Source organism: Apus apus, chromosome 5, assembly GCF_020740795.1.
Source record: "Apus apus isolate bApuApu2 chromosome 5, bApuApu2.pri.cur, whole genome shotgun sequence".
Lineage (NCBI taxonomy): Eukaryota > Metazoa > Chordata > Aves > Apodiformes > Apodidae > Apus > Apus apus.
This window is the reverse complement of record NC_067286.1, coordinates 13,804,424-13,827,826: the sequence shown is the minus strand read 5'-3', so window position 1 is coordinate 13,827,826 and position 23,403 is coordinate 13,804,424. Positions and strand designations below refer to the sequence as shown.

The following is a 23,403-nucleotide window of genomic DNA, read 5'->3' as shown; positions in this document are numbered from 1 at the left end:
TAGTGGGAAGATGTAAGAACCAACTTGTTCACGTTTCAACAGAAGTATCTGTTAAAACATTTAACATCAGAAAAGTAATTTAAAGTAATCTAGAAATAATGAATGTGTGGACTGCTCTGGTCATTTCTCATCCAGAAAGCGGTGTCCTGGGAGGAAGATTTGAAACAAAGTTTTGGAAAATTATGCCAGTAAATGATGTAATCTTAGCTTGATTATGAGTAAGTTACGAACCAGATGCCCTTTCCTCACTTTATCAAATGGGAACTACTGGATTCTTTCAGTAGAAGGCTGAGACTGTATTTCAGTAGTCTTTTCCCAAGACACTTTCCTTTTTACACAATATCACATCAATCTTGCTTTTTATGCCAAAATCTGATTTCTTCAACCTGTTTGTAACTGGAGGATAAAAACAGAGAGTATTGCCTGGAACCTGTAACTTATAAATTACACTGCCTTTTGATCATTGTGCTATTCCTTCTTCCTAAGCATGTTCTTATTTAGATTGATTTGAAAAGCAGTGATTAGTAGTTCCTTATTTCCTAACCCATTCTGATCTGAGGCCATTGTCAAATCCCCACCTCTCATTTTGTTTTCCAAGTTTAGCAGCTTTGGTCAATTAGTGTGTGGGAGGTGTGTTCTGTACCTTTCACTAGCCCTGCTTGAGAGCTAGCTTTTCTGTATGATACTTTGAGATTTTTTTTCTTTTTTTCTCTGATGGAGTGTTTGATTATAGGTGAACATAGTATTCAGTGTAGGAACTCACTTTTATAATAATTTAGTGGTACTTTTTCTTCTGCATTCCTTTCCTAATAATTCTTAACATACTTTGGCTGCTGCTACTTACTGTACTTAGATTTAAAAATATTGTTTCCTGAGATTGCTGATGTTGTTTTGAGCCATAAAAGCTGCAGAGATGTTTTTAATTTCTTCCTCCTTTGAATTAGTTTTCTATTGTTGACAGTGAATTCAGTTTGGCATCTTATCACATGGTTACTCATATCAGAAGATTATTTTTCCCTCTGTTCCTGTCAGCATTTTGGTTTTTATTCAGAACAGTTTTTATCCTGTATTGACTTGGTGACCTCACAGTTTTCAGGATCACCTCTAAGTAATTTGAACTCCATGGCTGCATAGGAAGTCCCTCTGGTAGCTTCCTTCCATTTCACAACTATCTCTTAATTTTTGTGCTTTACTTTCTTATTTTTTAATGAAACTTTAATCCACAAGGAGACCTCAGCTAAACAACCAATGGAGAAATGAGAATTTATGATAAGGCTGCCAAATCTAAAATGTAGTTCAATCACGTTGTCACATATGCATTTCTCTGAAAAAAAAAAACAAACTATCATGTAATTACTTAGGATAGATGTGCATAATGTTTAGATTTCTTCTGTCTTATCTTTCTTTAAATAACAGTTCTTTAAATAATTGTATACAAAAAGGAAGAAGCATGCACTTACAGCCCTGTATCTAAAAGCATCTGTTGACAAACACTAGTAGTTGTGTATTAGAAGCTTTACAATGTATTTTTGTGATAGTAGTATGCCTGCAAATGTGAAGATGGTACTTGGAAGTTAAAAAGAAATATAGAAATAGAAAGAAAAAATATGTAGTGTTCTTAATGCAATGAGTGTTACCCTCTTTTTTTGCCTGTTTTTTTGTGCAGCTGATAACACCAGTTTATCACCTCTGGGGAGGGAGCCATCTTATTTTGTTTATTGCATTGGGTTACTATAGCAGCAGAAGTATCAGGTGGAGAGAAAGGAGGAAACTCAAACACCCCAAAATAAATATCTGCCATGTTTACATTTATAGAAATACTGAAACAGTTATTTTTTTAACTAGCTGAATTGGAGATTTATTAGGATTAAAACTAGATTGACGTGATGTTTGTGTTGAATTGGGTTTCAACAAAATAAACCTTTAAAGTTGCTGGTATGAATGTGGGTCTTCTAAGTCGACTAATCTTTGTGATCCTTTAGAGAAAAAAGGAATGTGTTCTCTTGTGAGTATTGCATTTTTTATATGGGCTACTCGTGTACTAAATTGTGGTGGTTGTTGTTGCTCAGTGTTTTGTTGGGTTTTTTTTAGATAAACCAAAGATTGACCATATAATTGTTGTAGCTGATAAATGTGATTTCTGTAGACATACTAGCACTTTTTAAGTAGAGCAGGGACTTGCTTGACAGGAGATGCTATGTCAAGTGTCATTTTCAAGTCTTTTAAAAAGATTTACAAGGGAGTGCAGCTACAAATGTAAATACTTCAGTTCTGTGTATGCACAGACCTGGAGGAGGCAGCAAGAAAGCTGTTCTGAAAACAGACAGAAGCAAGCACTATGAAAACAGAATGGGATGTCTTGAATAACAGATATCATCAAACCTTTTTGCTAATTGTTATTGTGAACTGGTGTTTCTGAATGCACAGGATTAATGCTATAGTAACTAATTTTTAAAGATTAATCTGTAAACTCTGTTATGACAGTATTAAGTCTATTAACATGGTGGGATGTTTCAGGTAATTCTGCATATTCTGCATATTTTTATTTGCTTTTAAAATTAGATGGAGATCATTAATTAGCTATTAAGATACTTGTGTTTTGTGTTCTGATTTCATGCAAACCTATATTATCCTTGAAATACTGCACTTAAATTAATTTTCAGTATTGTTTGGAGTTTTCTGTTACTTCTTACAGAAAATTTGGATCACCAGTATTTGCTGCCAAAGACTATTTTTCAGGAGAAGAATAATGTATTTTCTCTTTTGGAGGATGTACTGTCTCTCTTGCTGTCTATGAAAGTTGTTCCACATGGCAACAACCTCATATTTTTTAAAATACGTTTTTCTCTTTGTGAATTTATTCTTTTCCCAGTTGAAGTTCATAATGAATTTTGGTAGTATTAGAAGGGGAAAGCTTGATTTATTGGCAGTGAGTAGGAAGTGGAAGAGAATTCAAGTTACAAATTCTTATAAATTATGCATTTATTGTTCTGTACTACATTATGACTTTCTGATAGTGATGATCTTGTTAAACTTATAAAGCTTCTCGTCCTCTGTAGTTCTTTTAAATATCTATCTATCTATCTATCTATCTATCTATCTATCTATCTATCTATCTATCTATCTATCTATCTATCTATCTATGTATCTATGTATCTATGTATCTATGTATCTATGTATCTATGTATCTATGTATCTATCAGTGCTGTCTGTGTAACCTATGGTGAAACAGCATCTTGTGGAACAGTGAAAATTTGTTCCATCTGAGTTTGTCTACTCCGATTGGTAGGTTCACACCATTTCTCTGGGGTTATTTCACTATCTATTTTAACTTTTTTTGTTGGAAAAAATAATTCAAATTTGTTGAAACTAAGATTTTATTTTTCATTTTTTACTTTCCTGAGAAAGTTAGCTCTCTGTGAAATAGCTACTACATAAAATGAATAAACATCATCTAATCAGATTATCTATAGGCTGGAAAGCCTGTAGCTGAATATGTAAGTTACGTGCTCTCTCTTCTTCCCTCCACCTTCTCCTTTCCTCCTCCTCACTCCAGTGAGTATCTGAAAAATAACATGTACTTTGCAACTGTCCTGCAGTATAGAACGGGGTAGTTTGTGGCATGAACATTGCAAGGAATCTAAACTTCAAGAGTAGAAGAGAAAGGTTGTGTCTTCTAAGGCCGTGCTTTTTCCTTGGATGGGTTTTGTTTTTGTGCTGTTGCGACTCATTTCTAGTAGCCCTCTTAATGATATAAAATTGAATCCTTTAGAGTAATTTTGAGGAGACAGCCTAGCGGACTGTCACATCTCTGTTCGTGTTCCTCCCTCCTTGAAATAGGATCAGAGAACCATTCAGGTTGGAAAAGACCCCTGAGTCCAACCATAAATACCTACTCTCTGTTTAGTTGCCTCGAGCAGTGAAATAAAACCTTTTTGGTAAGTAAATATTAGGAAAAGGCAAGTGCAATGATTTAGGATGTACAATGCAGGCACATTGTAAGTCTGCATTTTCTACCTGTTTGTAAAGTTTATAGTGTGGGAAGGGAATGAGTAAGAACTGAGTCAAAAGCAGATATCAAGACTGCCTGATCAAGAGAAATAGCTTAGTCAGGCACCGTTATATACGGGAAGTGTCTTAATCTGGTCTTTGCTGAAACTGGATATTCCTAAAGCTGATTAAATGCTGAAGTAAGACACCTGGCAAGTTGACTCAAACTGATGTGATGAAGCTTTCATGCATTAAAGGCTGGCCAGAGATTTTAGGGACTTGCTGTTGTTCGTTCTTGTATCTTGGATCTGAACTTAGATGTAAAAGCTAGAAAGAAAGGATTTGTGCCAGCTAAGCAAGGCACAAAGGAAATGGAATCCAAGTTATGTTACTTCCTTGTAAACTTAATTGAAACTGGGTGATCACAAATGGAAAAATATGCTTTCCCTGACACAAAAATAAACTAGAATAGCTTTTGAAGAAGTAATTTTTCAGATTGTAACTGAGGAAGAACAATGGTGGCAAACACCTTGTCCTTGTTAAAACATGTGATGAGCCACTGCAATCGCAAGCTCTTCTCTGTTCTCATGAGTGATAGCTGCTCAAAATTACTCTGTTCTCTGTTGTGTTCAGAACTGGATTGAATTTCAGTGGTAGCGACAGTAGTATTTGCTGTGGCTTGTGTGTCCTTTTTTTTATATTATTTTCTTAAAAATGGCTTTGGTAATTTATTGAGATGGGAAAAGGAAAACCATACATTGTTAATAGTTTATTTTATTTAGTTTTTTTTTCTGATGCAACTGTATTGCTACTTGTTCCTAAACTACAGTTTGCTAAGCTGTGTTGTATATGATCATTGAAAAAGCCACCTGTGGGTTTAATTCACAAGTTGGTGTTGTGCTTGGCTGCTGACATTTCTCTTCACATCTTGCATTTGGGTTTCCACAAGATTTTGCTATTACTTTTATCCTGTCATTTCTTCATCTAGGCAGCTGTGCTGAATTCTTACTTGTTGAGCAGGTTCCGGTGTTAGGATTGATCTCATTTATGCTTTAAACAGGTATCTGCATATAAGCTAGTTATCAAGGTTTCTTGAATCTTAGTATGACTCAGAAGTTATTTATTTCTAACAATATCTGCCACAAATTGCACCATTTCACTTAAAAGGTACTTTAATAATTCATATTGTGGTATGAATCTTATTTTGGGTTGATTCAAAGATGTAACATTGAGTTAGTGACAGATTTAATACTAGGCTAGTCTTTCTTTGATTTTAAATAAGAAGCCTGTGACTGCAAAGTGCTGACTCCTGTCCTTCCCTCCCCAGTTTTGTGCCTTCCATGTGTTTGCAGCTAAGCCTCTAAATTGGGTACATTTTAGTTTCTCTGCATTAGCCTTATCTTCTCTGAGTGCTCTTGGTTATTTCTTGATTCTCTGCTGGATTTGCAGAGAGTTTGGCAGGTTTCTTCCTCCTGATGCACTAGCAAATACCAATCATCAGATGTCACTGGCAGCATCTGCTAGAGGAATACCTGAAATGAAAATAATATGGGTGCTGCAAAGGAAATTTCAGATGCATAGGAAATGTTTGACTAGCCTGTCATTCATTTGCTCACTGTGGATCTTATATATAAAATGGCAAAGCTGACTGTTCGAAACAAAGTGCTTTAAAGTATCTGGTTTTGTTTGTTTTCTAGGCAGAATTCATCTATGTCCAAGCAACAAATAAACCAAAGACCTTCAAGCATGGTCAGTGAAACCTCCACTGCAGTAACTACGTCTGCTGTTGATACAAAACCTGGCTCTAAGGTAAAGGAAAAAGTCTACTGTTTCTTGATGGTTAGAACTTCTCTCACTTTAATTCCAATACTCTTTTAATGCTGATTTTAATAGAGTCATGAGTTTAGCCCAGAAGTATAACTTCCCTCAACAAAGGGGTAATATCTTCTACCTAAACATAAAAGCTTTTTGCAGCGTAGGAGCACTGTATACCCTCATGATAGCTTTGAATGATAATTCAAAAAATAGTGATTATTGTGACATGTAAAATTTGAGAGGCTTCTGGGGAACAGAAGTATATATATGTAATACTAGTGTTTCAGCAAGTCTTTTTGATAGTCCAGTGTATATGGCAAAAACTGCTGCAGAATACCAGGAACAGTTCTTCTGCATGAAACCTTACTGATCTTCTTCATCTTAGTAATAACTTGGATCCTTTTCTGCTGTATCTGTAGTTCACAAACAGTTCAGAACCCAATTTTACACACAGGATGTTCAATAATAGAAAAATCCATTATTTGTCATTGACAAAGTGCTTGCATTTATTATTGCACAAACTGTAATAAAACACTGTACTTGAAGTGTCACCAACTCTTTTAATGCTTCTTACAGTAATTTACTGTACAGTGAGAATGGGAGGGGGCTAGATAAAAATAAGCAAAACAATACTGGAAGAATTAGCAGAGATAAGGTGGATTTCTTAACTTTGACTGCAGTTTTTAAACTTCTTGTGTTTTTTTTTTAAATGCGAAAGTGTGATGCCTGTTAAGTAATCGAGTTCAAGAAAGGTCTTTGACAAATTGCTTGCAAAGATATTTTTGTTCGGTTGAACTCACAAACTGTGTCTAGTGTTTTAAATTGCTTGAGTATATATTGGAGAAGATTAAAACAATTTCATGGAAAGCTTATAAACCCCCCAACATTTTAATTTTTTTTTTTTATTTTTTCTTTTTTGTAAATCCAAAATGTCTATATTATTGAACCAAAAGTGAAAGTCTGAAAGTTTGTTGTGTGGCAAATTTCAAGTATACACCTATCATTAAAGTGGTAAATGAAGTTATTACTGAAAACGCTACTTGGTAGGTTACCTGAATTGCTTTATACATTTCTTTCTGATATTCCAACAGTTGAACTTCCCAAAGCAGGGGAACTTCCCAAAGGCATTTGTGTGCTGTTTTTTTTTAATGCCAGCATTAGAAGGAGAAGGTTCCTTTTTTTACTCTTAAATCCAGCAGACCTAATGAGGGCCTGACACTCTGCTTTGAGTTGGGGATTTCTCCAGTGATGCAGTAGGCTTTAACTTCCCCAGGATCATGCTTCTGCCAAACAGTGTGCATCCTCTGTCACCTGCTGCTGCTGCTCCTTCCCTTTGTCTTGTGTTTGCACTGATCTAATCGGGCTTTGTAAAAGCAGTGAGATAAAAAATGGTGACTGAAAATAAATTACAGGGCTCCCTGTAATAGCCACGTGCTAGAGTCTAGTTCGCTGGAGATGTTGGAACCACACAGCTAAAGATGAGGGTAATACAGTTTCCATTGCAGCTTGAAGAATATCCAGAAATCTCCCAAAAATTTGGTTGGCCTGGTTTTGGTCTCTGCTTCTGTTTTGTTTGCAGTCCCGTAGTGTGGCCAGGCATGCTTCTGGCAGGCTACAAGGTGCAGCATGTTTTAAATACATGGCAGCTTTAGACTGTCATAGAGGGCTTGCCTGCACTTTTCTTCTCCACCAAGTTTGTTTATGTAAGATCAGTCCTGCTGCAGGCCCTCAATAAATACTTAACAGGAATTTTGATTAAGACAGAGAGCCAATGTCTTTCTTACATCTACTTTGTTTCATCATTGCATGAGTTTCTAGGCTTGAAATCACTCCTCTCCTTCTGTAGAGTTACAGTATCTATTGAACTCCTTCACAGCCTAACACAAAATTAATTCAAGTGAACTAGCAATGAGAATAAAGGCTGCAAAGTAAATAACCAGTGTTCTCCATTTTGAGGTTGTTTTGGCACAATGTGAGTAGATTTTAAGATCCTAACACCTATTTCTAAATGTTTTCTTCCATGAATTCGATAATCATTCTTTCAAAGAGTAAGTTTCCAGACGCAGACTTGAGACACAGTCATGAAGCCAGGGCCATGTTCTGTTTGTCATGGCAAAGGTCTAGCTACCCATAGCTAATTATTATCTTTTATTAAATGCTTTGATAGTTTTGTCTTGCAAAAGCCATCACAGAACTGTGTAGGTGTACTGTTGGAAACTCGGCCGAATTCTAACTGATTTTTGTGTAGAGCTGTGCTCATTGAAGTAGTACCAAATCAGAAAGTGAAGGAACAGCTACATGACTTCCCACTTGATTGTTCTGTAGAAAGCTGACAGCTAAGAATTGCTATGTTTGGAGTGGATAAGGAAGGTAAACTGCCAAGTGTATGGCAGATTTGTCATTATCAGTTCAAGATGAAAGAGATGAAGACTTCTGGCTTGCTGGTTACAATGTTCAAGTCTGAACTTGGACTGAATAAAACTTCTGAAAGAAAACGTAATTGTTTGGAAACAGAATTTCATGTGATCTGTCCAACAATGTCAGTTGCACAGTGAATAATTTGAGGAGCATGTTGCAAATAAGAGAAACAGAAAAGACAAAATGAGGCTTATACTTAACAAAATGTCATTATGCTTCATTGATGTTCATATAAATATCTAAGGCTTCATTTTCTAAGACACCTGAGATGGACAGTTTTGCAAAAATGCATATACATTCAGGGGGTGCTCCCTACCTTTTGAGGCTGACACTGTCTGAATAAGTCTATCATTCCTGTAAAATTTGGGAGATAGGGCATTGAGGGAATAAAAACCAGTCATTCTCTGTCCACAAGTTCTGCGTGTTCATCATTCAATTACATTATTAACCATGATAAAAGCCATTTTACTTTGATTAGAAATTAAGGATATAGAGGAATAAAGATGCGTTTCAGTTTGAGAATAAGGGCCATTTGGAATTAAGTCTGCTAAACCATCAGATGATGTGAATGGAAGTCTGTAAATGTTTCTGTGCTAGACAGTAATTTGGCCAAGTCGAAAGAGTAAAGGATAGTAGTGCAATATATTTATTAATATCTACGTTCTGAGAGTGTGTTTTGGATGGGTTCTACACAAGAGAAGTAATCTAATTGTTGATGATACTGATAGTTGCTGGTATTTTTCCAAGATGAACTGGTGAGGATTGCAGGTTAATAAAGAGGGGATCTAGTAGCTGAGAGAAACAGGCAATGGTGACAGGTATGTGATGATACCAGATCTGTGGGACTTTCTGGAGCTGCAGTGTAGAACAGAGTTTAGTTCAGAGCCACTGCATATGAATTCTCAATATTAAGAGCAGGAATTTCTGAGACTTTCAATTTTCGCTATTGGAAAAATAAACATTTTATCTAATTTTCTTGAAGATACTGAAAGGATCCATGAATTCATTTGTTAGTGGAACACAGATTTTCTGAGTGGAAGTGCTGATGACCTAGAATTTAACAAGTAGGGTATTTTGTAGGCTGATTTTGGTATAGGTTTTTTATTTTTAATTCCTTTAATTTAAGTCAAGTTATGAGTTTCTTGTGTTATTGGGTGGATGGTCAAACTCAGAAGAGTAGTGGTCAACGGCTCCATGTCCAAGTGGAGATCAGTGACTAGTGGCACTCCTCAGGGGTCTGTAGTGGCACTGGTGCTGTGCAGCCTCTTTGTTAGTGACATGGACAGTGGGATTGAGTGCACCCTCAGCAAGTTTGCTGATGACACTGAGCTGTGTGGTGTGGCTGACATGCTGGAGGGAAGGGATGTCATCCAGAGGGTACTTGACACACTTGAGAGGTGGGCCCTTGCCAACCTCAGGAAGTTCAACAAGGCCAAGTGCAAGGTCCTGCACCTGGCTTGGGGCAATCCCAAGCACAAATACAGCCTGCGGGACAATGGATAGAGAGCAGCCCTGAGAAGAAGAGCTTGAGGGTCTTGTTTGATGAGAAGCTCTATGTGACCTGGCAATCTCTGCTTGCAGTTCAGAAAGCCAGCTGTGTCCTGGGCTGCATTGAAATAAGCATGGACAGCAGGTCAAGGGAGGCATTTATCCACCTCTGCTCTTGTGAGACCCCACTTGGTGTACTGTGTCCAGTTCTGGAGCCCCCAACACAAGAAAGACGTTGATCTGTTGGAGCAAGTCCAGAGAAAGGCCACAAGGATGGTTGGAGGGCTGGAGCACCTTTCTGATGAAGACAGGCTGAGAGAGTTGGGGTTGTTCAGCCTGGAGAAGAGAAGGCTCCAGGGAGACCTTAAAGCAGAAACTGGGGAGAAACTTTTCACAAGGCCAAGTAGTAATAGGATGAGAGGAAATGGTTTTAACCTGAAAGGGGGTAGATTTAGATTAGATACTAGGAGGAATTTTTTTAATGTGAGTGAGAGGAGACACTGGTACAGGCTGCTCAGAGGAGTGCTGGAAACCTCCTCCTTGGAAGTGTTCAAGGTCAGGCTGGATGACGCTTAGAGCAACCTGTTCTAGTGGAAGATGTTCCTGCCCATGCAGGGGGGTTGCAACTAGACGATCTTTAAGGTTACTTCCAACCGAAACCATTCTATGATTCTATAATGAATTATATGTGTATTTTTACCATGATACTGTCTTCCTTTTTGTAATTTAGAAAATCCTGCTCTAAGTTTAGATCATCTGTACTTTTAACTGTTCTGTTCATCCACCCTTCCTAGGATAAATATGAGAGAGAAAAATTAGGAAACTGAATTCTGTACATTTTGTACGTTGACTTCTGTTTAGGTGCAAATTACAGATTTTTAACTTTCAGAGCCTTGAATAGTTTGTGTCTTGTTATTTTTCATCACCCTTGAAATGTAGCTGATGCCTCTAGCATTTTGCAAGAGTTTTTTTTTTAAATCTTGATTTAATTAATTTTCTCATTTTTCTTAAAATACATATGGCTTAGCCTGATGAGCATATGATCATCCAGATCTAGGCTGTCTTCATGTTGTCTTTGTGTGCTTGTTTAAAGTAATTTTTGGACATAGACTAACAAGTTTTATTTTGGAATATTTTCAATAGCAAACACCAAATGTCTAATATCTTAGTTCTTCTGTAGTCTCAGACTTGCTACTTGTAGGCCTGTGAGTGCGTACTGAGAGATTTTGTGGTCATAATTGCCACGCTGTGTTTGCATAGTGTGTAAACTGTGCTCTGCAGCCCGTGAGCTGAGTTCCTTAGCACAGATGTGGCAGAGAAATGGGCTGGGAGATCTCAATAGTACCATCCTCATCTGGCTTCTACTGTGAACTGGATATTACCAGCTGAATGGCAGCTGCATCTTCTCAGAAACCTCTTGTTGGCTGCAACCTGGCCTGTTAGGTTTGTGCTAGCCTTGATGGTGGGGCTGCTTGCATCATCTCGTGTGCTGCCCTGGGCTACTGGTAAGTCTTGTGCAGACCCTCACTCATCACTCCTAAGGAAAAGCCCACATTTGGAATTCTTCCTGTCTCCTAATTGTCAGGGCATTTCACAGGAATGATCGTGACATGCAGCTTACCTGACTTCTCAGCAGAGCTGAAAGCAGTGTGCTGCTTCCTGGTAAGCAGACCTCAGGGAAACTACCTAGTAAAATCTGCCCTTTGATATCTCTTTACCACTGTTAAATTACATTGCTGTTTTATATGCTATAGCACCAAATAAAAAAACTTGTTTGTTTTTTTTTCCCTTACTGATTATTGCTTTTGTCTTAATCCTGCATTAAAGTTTGTGCTTATGTCTCCTGAAATGTGTGAAATTTAGTGCAGGTTGGTAAACCCCGGGCTCAAAATGAATATAATTCATTTAATGTTAGCATATATTTCTAGAATATTTTATATTTATATATACTGTCTACTAGTTTAGATGTTGCCTGACTGGTGAAGAAGTAGGCTGAGATGCTTTTATTATATCATCCCTTGTGTATGGCAAATGTACTCGTTCCAGAGCTGCTGTTTGTCTGCAGCTGACAGAGCGAGAACATCAGTACCCTGGCCAGCTGAGAGGAGACATTCAGAGGAGACATTGTAGGAGGGAGACAGTGACCAAGAAAGGGAGGTTGTAACTAGGTGATCTTCAAGGTCCCTTCCAAACAAAACCATTCTATGATTCTGTGAATCTGGACTGCTCTTTGCTTGGAGAAACTGTATAGGTGGTTTGTGCACCTTAGGTTCCTAAAGCAATTGCAGTAGCAAACTGTGCTGAAAGTGGAAAAGAACAGGCAGATTGTTCATGCAGAGATTCTTGGTGTCTTTTTCACGGACTGATAGGCTTTCCTTGTTTGTTTTTGAAATAGTTTTCCTCCTGTGAGTCAAAACTGAGGTTGCAGTAAAACACAAACCTAGACCTTGTGATTTCCACTTACTCTGCTGTCGAGCTCTCTTCCTTAGCAGAGTCACTCTGTCTTCTACTTTTGTTTGCAGAGTCAAAGTCCAAGCATTTTATTAAGCTATCAATGTTGTTTGATTTTAAACAGGAAAGAAAACAAAAAACAACCTCCCCACCCTGACAATGAACAGCAAGAGTATGATCCATGCCCGTTAAGCCCTGTGTGTGAGAGACTTGTACAACGTTGCAGAGACTCGCGTGCAGCTCTTGTAGTGTCCGCAACAATACTTCCCAAGCACGCTAAAACTTGAGCAGTTCTGCTTTCACTCTGCAGTCACCAGCACGCCTGCAGTTCAGCTGGGAGTTGGTGGACTGTGCTTGCACTGATACATTGATTAAAGTGGGAGACTGACTTTGATATGTTGTAAATATCATTGTCTGTTTATTTGCCCTTGAAAATGCTATAAATACTTTGTTGCTGTGTAATGAGGTATGAATTATTGCAGTGAGGTTATATGTAATATGAAATGAGTCTCAGTACAGTTTAAAAACGACTGCTACATTAAACTTCTTTACAGGTTGTCAAATCTGGAAACAAAGTTCATAGCTTTGGAAAGAGGGAGCAAGCTATCAGGAGGAATCCCAATGTTCCTGTTATAGTAAGAGGCTGGCTACACAAACAGGTATGCATGTAATAATCTGTTTCTATTCATGTACTTCAAAACAATAATCAAGTAAAAGAAAGTGCCTTCCATGTAACTGAAAAAAACAGAAGCTCCAATGCTGGTGGTGCAGGGCAGTGTTGGATACTCCCACAAGCTTCTATAATGAGGAGCTTGTGTTCAACAAGTGTGAAAACCAACTTTTGCATACAGGTTTGATTCAGAAGTAGGACCAATGATGGATGGACATCGCCATTATGGTTAAATATTGAGGCTATTTGTTGTCTAAATCTGGTTATTTTCCCTGCTTTACCCTGCTGGCTAGCTGCCATGCTGATCTCAGTCTCCCTCTGAATGCGCTATAAACCCGAGGTTGGCTGTGAAGGCCTTCTTCCATCTGCTTTCTTATGCCCTTATACCCTGATCAAAGGCTTAGTTTCAACCCATATACCTTTTGTTCTCCAGAAGCAAGAGGGAGAAAATGAAGGGAGACAGGGATCTGTTAATGCATTGCTGTCACCAAGACCAGTTTTGAAGCAAAGGTTGGATTGTAGGACTTCATCCAACAAACAGAACTTTATAACTGCTACATCTTGAACTCTTGAGCTGACATAAGCACATCTTTGAGTGTAAAAAGTAAACAAAGCTGTTAGTTGTATGACAATACATCCCTGCTTCTAATTTGACAATCCATTTCCATCAGATTATCACCAGAGATCCAGCAGCTATGTTTAGGAATGAGTAGGAGAAGGCTGAAATGTAACGTTTACAATTATGATTCTATGTGTACAGGAAGCGAAATTGCTGATAGCCATCCCATCCACTTCCTCTTGCATGGAGAGTTGTATTCTGCTATCAACTCTGTTGACATACGCCACCCAAGTCTATTAATTTTCAGGACAGAATCAGAGCTCAGACACAGCATGCATTGACAGCGTTGTAGCATGAAAAAGGGAAGCAAGTCCTTACATACTTTATATGACTGCAGAAGGAAGAAGGGAAAAAGTATACACAACATTTCCCAGCTGTTTCTTTCTGTCCACTTTCCTCTACTTGCAAGCATTTAAAGCCTGAGGATGCCTCCTATACTGCTGGTCTCATCAAAGCCTACCTCAGCTGAATAACTCTTCTTCGCTTAGATTACAGTCTGGCAATTTTACAAGCTTCTAAAATTAATTTCAATGTAAATGTTACTCATTTTGACAAGTTGATACATATAGAGAGATACATATAGTTGTGCCCAGGCATGTTGTTATATTTCATTTAAATTTGCACATTACGCACTCTGTATTTTTTTGTTTGATTAAATTACATTTTTGACATGGGTAACAAGAGAGATTCACTGTAGAATTATAGGGGATCATTGTCTGAAATGTGAGGTCTCACTTCACAGCTGTGTAATGATTTTCGTCTTGGTCTACAGACAATCCTTGTTGGAGTTTATGACATCCAGTTGCATGCATAGTTTCTTTATTGCAGGATAGATCTGTCTAGATAAAATATTCATTGACTGTGTATCAGGTTAATCTGAAGGCTCTTTGGGCTGCAAGTTTAATTGCTTCATGCCAATTAGCAGTCCAAATATTCTACCCTGGTTATTTTATAGCCATATGTTTTGCCTTTTGTCTTTCTTAGTACATAATATTTTGCTAAAATATAAAGCTTTTGTTTTTGCAGTTAGTACCATGCTTAGGTAAACTTCTGGTAAACTACCCTCTGGGACAGCATTGAATGATAATCTGTTAACTTTCCTTAAATGAAAAGTGTATCACGTTTCTTGCATTTCAGGATAGCTCTGGCATGCGGTTGTGGAAAAGGCGATGGTTTGTGCTGGCTGATTATTGTTTATTTTACTACAAAGGTGAGTAGATACCAGCTTTTTTGGCATAGTCTGTCACAGTTCATCTGTTCAAATTACACTGCAAGCATAAACTAGTTGAACTCTTCATATATATATTTAGGTATTCTGAGAAGATGGGTTGTGAAACAATTGCTTATCCATATATCTTTAATGTCCAGTGAATTTCAGGCCAGAGTTGGGGAGCAAGGGGGTGCTGTACGATCGTTGGTCACATACTTTACCTTTATATATGTCAAGGTTTACATCGCAAAATGTTTGGCAGCAATACCAGTTTAAGATTTATTCCTTCTGTGTTCTGCATTGTGTTGCTTACTTGCTTGCTCTTGATTTTTTTGAGAAGTATGGCCAGTCCAGGGCATTAATTCAGCTCTTATTGAAGGGACAATGTAAGAGTGAGAATTTCAGAATCTGGTATTTCTACCAAAAAAGGCTCGATGTGGTCTTAGCCTGAACTAGGTAGAATGGTATTACATAAGGTTATGATGACTTTTGAATATTGTGTAGTGTGTTACATTTTTAGAAAATATTACAAAACATGAAACTTGAATTAATATTTCTTGGTGCTGCATTTCTGCTGCTGATCACTTTAGAGCCAGCAGTATCAGAGGTTTCCTAATTATAGCAATTAGCCTAGATGTAAAATGCTGAATGGAAAGTCCATCATATTATGCAGCTGTCAGAGTTCATTTGTCACAATAAGCTTTGTTCTCAAAGCATATTCTTATGTCTGAACCTAAAAAATCACCCACCCCACCCCCAAAAAAATCTTCAACAAAAACCAAATTAATCTTTTTTCAAAAAAATTAAATCTTGTTTCTTCCAAAGTTAACCATTTTTCACCATCTATTATTGGTGTTGAGTCATAAGAAAATTCAGGTGGTAAGGGACTTGAGGAACTCTCTAATCCAACTGCCTGGTGAAAGCAGGGTCAGGAAAGGAGTCAGCCCAGGTGGCTCAGGGTGTAATCTGGTCAGGCGTTGACAGCCTCCAGGAATGGAGACAGCACAACGTCCCTTGGCTGGCCCATTCCACTGCTGCCCTGAACTGCTCTTCTTTCTCGTTGATGCCTGTTGTCTGTGTGTTCATAAAGGAGAATGTATTGTTACCTCACTGAAGAGTGCAGTGAATTAGATTCTGTGATTTTGTTGTTGTTCAACAGACAGCAGAGAAGAATCTGTTCTGGGCAGCATACCATTGCCTAGCTACGTAATATCTCCGGTGGGACCTGAGGATCGCATAAATCGCAAGTTTTCTTTTAAGGTACACTTAAAAACTTACTAGCTAATCATATGTTAAAATGTTTATTTGCATTAGAAAAGATGCTGTTGTAACCAGAAAAATCATCTACTTTCCTATTTTATTTTTTAAGAGTAGACAGGTTTTTGGCTGCCTGTTCAAGCGTGACATAGCACTTCTTTGTTGCTTATGAATTGACATTCCTGTGTCTGTTACTATCTAAGTATCTTTAAAGCTTAGTAATGTGTCTGTGAGTAAAGCTCCTGTTTCTAAAATTAGATACTAGTATTTATAAATTGTTCCAGTACTGATACAAATTGAAAGAAAAGTTGTAGCTTTTTCTTTATAGAGTACTTGAACTCATAATGAACTGACAGTCATTTGGTTTTGGTATGTTCTTTTCTAAAGAGAATAATCAGCTCTTGTGGTTAGAAAATGATAACACTGTAGCTTTTTATGTATAATACTGGTTTCAAGGGGAAAAAAGAGTAACCAATAATTTTTGTAAGCAGTTTTTGTCCTGAGTGACATGGAGTTTTTAAAAGAAAAAATTATCTTGTTTTGATAGAATTTGAGGTTGTGTTTGTGTTTTTTCTTTAAAAAATAAATAAATTATTAATTGTATAAATCATAGTTCTTTTTTTATATAAAACCTGCAAAAAGGACATAAAACATACATTCCTTCTTGACAGTAGAGCAACGTGACTCCAATTGATTATTGTCTGAGATGCTGCACTAAGACAGAGTTTAGAAACTGCAGTGTGTGTTGCAGGTTTAAATTGTACCAATACGTGGAGCAGGACCTGTTTTCCTTCAAGTGAATGAGCTATGTACTTTAAAAAAAGAAATGTTGAGATCAAGTGTTTATCAGGTATATGTTAGAAGATCTAAAAGTAAAGTTTCTGTTTAAATCTTTATGAGTCCTCAGCTTAGACTTCCTCTTGCATTTTTATTCTTGGGTTGTTTTAAAATTTTAGACTGCCTTTTGTTGGTTTGAGTAGTGTTTGCAAGTGAATAACCATTTGAAATGTAAATATTAGCTTGTGTTTTAAAAAAGACCCAGTGCACCTTGTGGAAATGTTTATTGTACTTTTTAAAATACGATGAACATGAGATAGCAGGGCAAGCTACAAAGGAGCCTTTATTTGAAAAAAAACCCCAAACATTCCACTCTAATATTAAATGGTTGCAATTTATCAAGGTGTCCTCTTCTAGAGCGTTTTCCAAGGAAGAAGCATATACTAAGAACAGGAGGACCTAGTGTACTTGTAGGCTTCTGCTTCTCTTGAGTAACTGTTAGTGCAGACTGGAGAAGGAAATGAAGAAGGTAGCATGAAATATCTAGGTGCTTTAGAGTCTTCAGAGGTGTTGTTTGTTTTGTTTTGTTTTTTTTTTAAGTCTGCTTTTTATTTTATTGAAAGGATGTTTGTAAATATTAATTGAATGTGTATTAGGATTATTAACCAGTTTAACACTGCTAGTGATAAGGGGATAAAAAAACCCCAGTGCTGTTCATGTGAGTGAACATTTAGTTTCCAGGCAGTATGCTCTATAGGCAGACTCTCAAGTCACCACTGCCAAGTTGTGCCCCTCGTTTCCTGTGGAGTAGAATCCACGATTGTAATCATGGTTAAACATTTTCAGAAGCAATTGCAGACTTACCCTGTTCCTTTTAGGATATCATGCCTGTGTGAGCTCTACCAAGTCTTTACTTGGAGTGTTTTCTGAACATCGCCATGAACCAGTAAGCTGAGACATTCAACACAGGGTCATTACTAAAACATTGATGTAGAAATAGGGAGCTAATAGCAAGAGAAACATTATCCTAGAAATCTGTATTAAAAACTCACAACATACGTCTTGTCAGTTAGTTTGTTGGGCCAATCTTAACTCTGCTTTAGGTGTCTGATGACTGGCTCCAGACTTGATACTGCAGTTTCATTTTTTATTTTTTTAGAACCAACTCCTAGGGCAGTAGGAGGATTTTATGAGATTCCTGTCACATGGACCCCATCCAGCACTGGCATTCCACAGTCATGGAGTCGGCTGTGGGCACACAGTGGCTGTGCTGGCATTCCATCACTCACCAGCCATTACCTTTATCTAATCTCTTCAGTACACTTTGATATCCAGAGCGTAGACGGACATTCTGTCTCATGATGTAGTGCAGCCAGAAATAGAAAACACAAGCAGATTAAGCCCAAAATAAAGATAGGGCTTTTTTGCATTTAAGTCCTGAATGAGTGGGAGAATACGCCGTGTCACTTTTTACATTTGGCCTGATGTTTTTTCAGATTGCAGTGAATCCTCTGTTACAATGAAGGTTTTGACTCTCATTTGAAGTGGCTGTTTTAAGTAAAAATGAGTTATTTAAGGTAGGAAAGCAGCCAAACTGAAAAATTTCAACATTTTAGTTTGTAAAACTAAACAAAGGAAATTTACTTAGCAAATATGTGGATCCTTTTTGCATCTGATTCTGTTAGAAGAAGGTTTCTAAATTATGTGCTGACTAGGAAATATGTTAAACCCTGCTAACTGTTAAAAGGTACACTGTAGGAGTTCACAATTTTTTTTCCTTTTATCATTTTCTAAGACCTAGCTTTAACCTTTTGTGTCTCTTTGGGTATTTAACAATCACAGGCCTGCAGAACTGTATAAAGGTTATTTGAATGCAATCAAAAACCTGCTTTGAAGTGTAGCAGTATGTGTGCTATATTGTTTTCTTTAGAAACTCTACTTCTAAGTGTTTATCCTGAAAATTTTTTCACATTGTTTATTTGTCCCAAACAAAGTGCTGTGACTAGCTGTAACTACTGTCGTGAAGCTCTGTGACAGACTTTTAGAACTCAGGATCCTTAGTGCATATTTAGTTTAGTAGTTAACATCTTAGAGGTTATCTAATTGCTATATTTCTAACAGAGTAATTTTTTGCTGATAGAAATGGGAGGGAACACAAATCCAATGTATAGATTTTAATGGGAAAAAGTTTGCACAACATTGGCATATAAATGGAAATGCTCCTTGTGGTTAATAAAGAATTGACTGTACTTTTTAGTAATACGATTTTAAATATGAGTAACATCAATTTCTGAAGGTTACTGTCATCACAGTCTCTTTAGAAGCTTCATTGTCTTAAATCATAAAAACTATTTTTAATTGGTCTTACATGTGTTAAAATATATGAGAGAATACCGAATGTAAACTCATTTATATTGATCTGACAGAAATACAGATTGAGAAACCTGGAAGGCCTACCAATGTTTGCTGTAAAGAAATGGTGAACAAATGGCAAGGGCTATAAATTTGAGAGGTGCCATTTTAGAATTTGGAAGAAGGAAGGTCTAGCTTCTAGAAATCCTGAAAAAGCTCAGTATTATTTGAGGGTAAAAGAGTTAGATCCTAGTGTGCTGTTGTTGTATTATAGTGAAGGCTCAGAGTATTATTTCAGTTTTTGCTCATAAATGCGTCATAAATCAAACTCCAGGAGAAGGAATAATTTCCTTGATTTTATAGCTTATTGAGAGGATTAACTTGGAAAGATTACAACTATTGGAAAACTGTCCCCTCCCCATTCCTCTGTCCTGTGGCTTTTTTTCTCCTAGGAATTTTGAGTTCTCAGAGGTGAACGTAACAGCTCTAGGTATTGGTTACTTTTAGTATAAGTATTTTCTTTGGAAACATGAATCTTTTCATGGTTTTAACTTGTTTAACTTTTTGTCCTTGTCTTGTCCTGTTGATATGCCCTTGGGGTTTACTGTCCATTTCTCCTGTGCAATATGGGAGAGAGACTGCTTTACTTCTCAGTCTATCCACATTAAGGCATCTGAATGCATGAATAGGTACCAGTATTATTTTTTCCCTGTTGTGTGTGTGGTGTACATGTGCACATGTGCTGTGTTTTAGGCTTTCTAGTATGCTGTAGTTGTCCTAATAGCTATTGCTTTTTTAAACAAACAAACAAACAAAAAAACCCAACTGTTGCTGTATCTGCTAGCAGGGACAGCTACAGGGCTTTGGCACAAAGTGGCTTTCTTGCATATGAAACATGCTACTAATAAATAACTGAAATGTATTTGAATTTTCCTTTAACCAGTTACATATATTGCAAACTTCACAATGTCATTTTAGTTGATGATAACACACCATCTTTGTTATCCGTTGTGAAGCTATGAATGTTTATGGCTGTGATAGCTTCAGTCTCCCAGAGGAGAATGTTGCAACATATTTCACATTTTTATTCTGTTTTCAACTATGGCCTCTTAGCCAGTGCTTTCTGCTGCATTCATCATGCACCACTGAAAAGAGAATGAAAGGCAAACAGGTTATGTTGATCTGGATCACAGAATCACAGAATATCTTGAGTTGGAAGGGATCTCTAAAGGTCATCTATTCCAACCCCCCGACAGTAAACAGGGACATGTCCAAGTAGAACAGATTGCTCAGAGCCCCATCAAGCCTCACCTTGAATGTCTCTAGGCAACCTGTTCCACTGATCCACCATCCTCATATTACAGAACTTTTTCATAATATCCAACCTAAATCTACCCTTCTCTAGCTTGAAACCATTAACCCTTTTCATGTCATTACATGCCCTTGTGAACAGCTCTTCCCCAGCCTTCTTAAAGTCTCCTTTCAGATATTGGAAGGTCACTCTCAGGTCCTCATGGAGTCTACTCTTCAGGATGAACAACCTTAACTCCCTCAGCCTGTCTTTCATAAGAGAGGTGCTCCAGCCCCCTGATAATTTTTTTGTTGCCCCTCTCTTGACATGCTCCAGCAGGTCCACATCCTTCTTATGTTGGGGGCTCCAGAGCTGGACACAATACTCCAGGAGAGGTCTCACCAGGGCAGAATAGAGGGGCAGAATCACCTCTCTTGATCTGCTGGCCACGCTTCTTTTGATGCAGTCCAGGATGTGGCTGGCCTTCTGCAGGATTGCTTTACTTCTGAGTTCTAGTGTCATCTTCTGTGGGCTCAATGTGGTCTGCGAAAGATCTCTGTAGTCACAAAGGTCTAGTGTTAAAATCACTGATTTCCTTTACGTCTGGAACCGCCAGTTTTCGGTCCATTCTTACACTGGATGCCAACAATTAATTGCAATGAATTAAATGCTTCTAGATGATGTTTGTTTTGACCATTTGAAATGATCTCAAAATGGCCAGGCAGATGTGAAAAAAATCCTTTGATTCCTAAATGCCCAAGTTGGTCAGATCTGCTGTTTCTTGAATATTTTTCATTTTAGAAGACCCCTGTCTCAGCAATGTTTCATGCCATTAGCTTTTGTGTGTGACAGCAGGTTCAGTTTTATAAAAAGCGGTTTAAATTACTGATTTTGTTTTAATAAAATTCTGAGAGCTTTCAGGCTAAATACACTGCCTTCCATTTTTTTTGGAAACTAAGGAAATGGATCTTACCTGGCTAATCTCAAGCACATCTGTAAAGTAATTTTTAGGAAATATAGTCAAGTGTTTTAGGACTGATATGACTTAGTAATATATATTCTATTGCTTATACAAATGTGGATGAGATTTGATTAAATTCAACTAGCCTAGAGTTACAAAGATGCTCCAAATTGTATACTTTTTAATATTGAATATATTTATGGAGGAATTTACAAGTGCCTGTAGTTTGCAGTGGAATTTCATGGAGGTTTTTTGTGTGCAAAGGTACTTGGCAATATTTTATGAGCTGTGATAATTTCATCAGTATTACTAACTTTATCAGTAAGTGTTGTGATTTTGCAGCTAATGCAGAAGTTCAAGTGTACGCTTTAACCAAAAGATCTTAACATGCATTATAATCTGTTCTTAAGTAAGCAATTTAATTGCTTGAATTGTAAGATTTATTTTTTTCTGTGTTTTGTCTGAATAAACTGCTTTATTAAATGAGCTGGAAAAATTGGCTTGCTTCCGCATGTTTCAGTGAGAATTAATTAAATTTGTTTTGAGTTTTATTTATGGCAAATGAAATGTATCAGTTAAGAGAAAATTAAAAGCTGAAATTAAAAGCTTAAATTTCTTCTTGTGAAAAATGAAAGCACTGTGCTTTTTGTTTAATAGTGAGAGAAAGACGTAGATGAATTTCAGTAAAAATCAGAGTGCTATGTGGCTTTGCTGCACTACAGCCTGCTGTGGTAGTGTAATAATTTTACCCAAAATTTAAGAAAAATTTGGAGATTCTGGAAAGTTATATAAAGATATCTGGAAAGTTACAGTAAATTTTCTGGGAGGAAAGAAGAAGAAAGGGCTGTCTGACTTGTATTTTTTTTTTTCTGTTTTCCTTGCAGGCTGTTCATACAGGTATGAGGGCATATATTTATAATAAGAATTCTGTTATTGGCTCTCAGGCAGAGCATTCAGGGATGCGGACGTACTACTTCAGTGCAGATACCCAGGAGGACATGAATGGCTGGATCAGGGCTATGAATCAAGCTGCTCTCATGCAAACACGCTCTTCACTGAAAAGGCAAGTTCCATACACAAACCATTCACTTTTAATGATTTTTAAAATAAATTATATATATATATATAAAACAGATCGGTGGTGATTTCTGAAAGTGGTGTTTGTGTGCATGAAACTAATTCCTATTTTAAGGAAATAATTATTTTTAATTTACATTCCATTGCAAGTCAGTTGAGTGACACTAAATAAGAAAACCTGGTGTTCAGTATTTGTATCTACACACAATTGTGTGCCAGTATTTAGTGACATGGAATCATTTCTGTATATATTTTAGGGAATTTCTGTTAAAAAGTTTGGTGAGCAAATTCATACACCTGCAACAGTCACTTGGCAGCCTTGAGAGATAAGTAAAATCATAGAATCATCACCAAGGTTGGAAAAGACCTTCAAGATCATCAAGTCCAAACATCTGCCCCACAACCCCTAACCACTGAGCCATCTCCTGAGACACGATGTCTAGTAAAAGGGAAAAAACAGAAGAGTAATGGGTTGTTTCAAGTGAGTGTTTAGAACTAGATTAAAATGCTGTTAAGAGGGAAAAAAATGTTAAAGATAAGTAAATCATAAGTGCATAGTTATGGATATCTACTAATTTATGCAGGTATTAACTGCTTATTTTTTTACTTACTTTGGTGGCCTTTAGTACTTTTAAGAGCTTTTCTGTTGTTTTCTTGATAGGAGAAAAAAAGCCCTGGGACAAAAGGAGGATGGCCTTTGTCCCATTAGTGCTAGAGGCGAAAGAATTCAGCTCAGCATTCGTGTTCATCCAGTTTTTCCCTTTTCTTAAAATTGGTGTAGCCTGCTTTGTTTTGACTTTGGAAATGCAATTCTTTCCCTACAAGTCCTTACAGTGAGACAGCCCTGATTTTAACCCTTAGGGCTGTGAGGATTAAAATGTCACAGTGCAGTTTCTCACTACTGCTTGCTTTTGGCAAATGAGGTATAAGCAAAGGATCAACATCTCTTCTAGAGTAATGCATTATGTATTTTTTTTGTGTTGAGATCTTCTGGATTTCGTTTACATTTCAGGTTACCTGCAGGTTT

The 23,403-nt window shown here is 37.2% G+C and overlaps 1 protein-coding gene across 9 annotated transcripts in view; it reads left to right on the top strand.

The window, feature by feature from the left end:
• The window catches only part of PLEKHA7 (pleckstrin homology domain containing A7), a 163,808-nt gene that overhangs the window by 97,245 nt on the left and 43,160 nt on the right, over positions 1-23,403 (top strand). For 8 of the 9 annotated variants that reach the window (XM_051620717.1, XM_051620713.1, XM_051620712.1 and 5 more), the window contains 5 exons: positions 5,688-5,799; positions 12,717-12,821; positions 14,589-14,661; positions 15,821-15,921; positions 22,184-22,362. In XM_051620717.1, coding sequence (XP_051476677.1) covers positions 5,688-5,799; positions 12,717-12,821; positions 14,589-14,661; positions 15,821-15,921; positions 22,184-22,362 — 570 coding nt within the window. The remainder of the gene's footprint in view (positions 1-5,687; positions 5,800-12,716; positions 12,822-14,588; positions 14,662-15,820; positions 15,922-22,183; positions 22,363-23,403) is intronic. The other variant, XM_051620714.1, reaches the window with a different exon arrangement.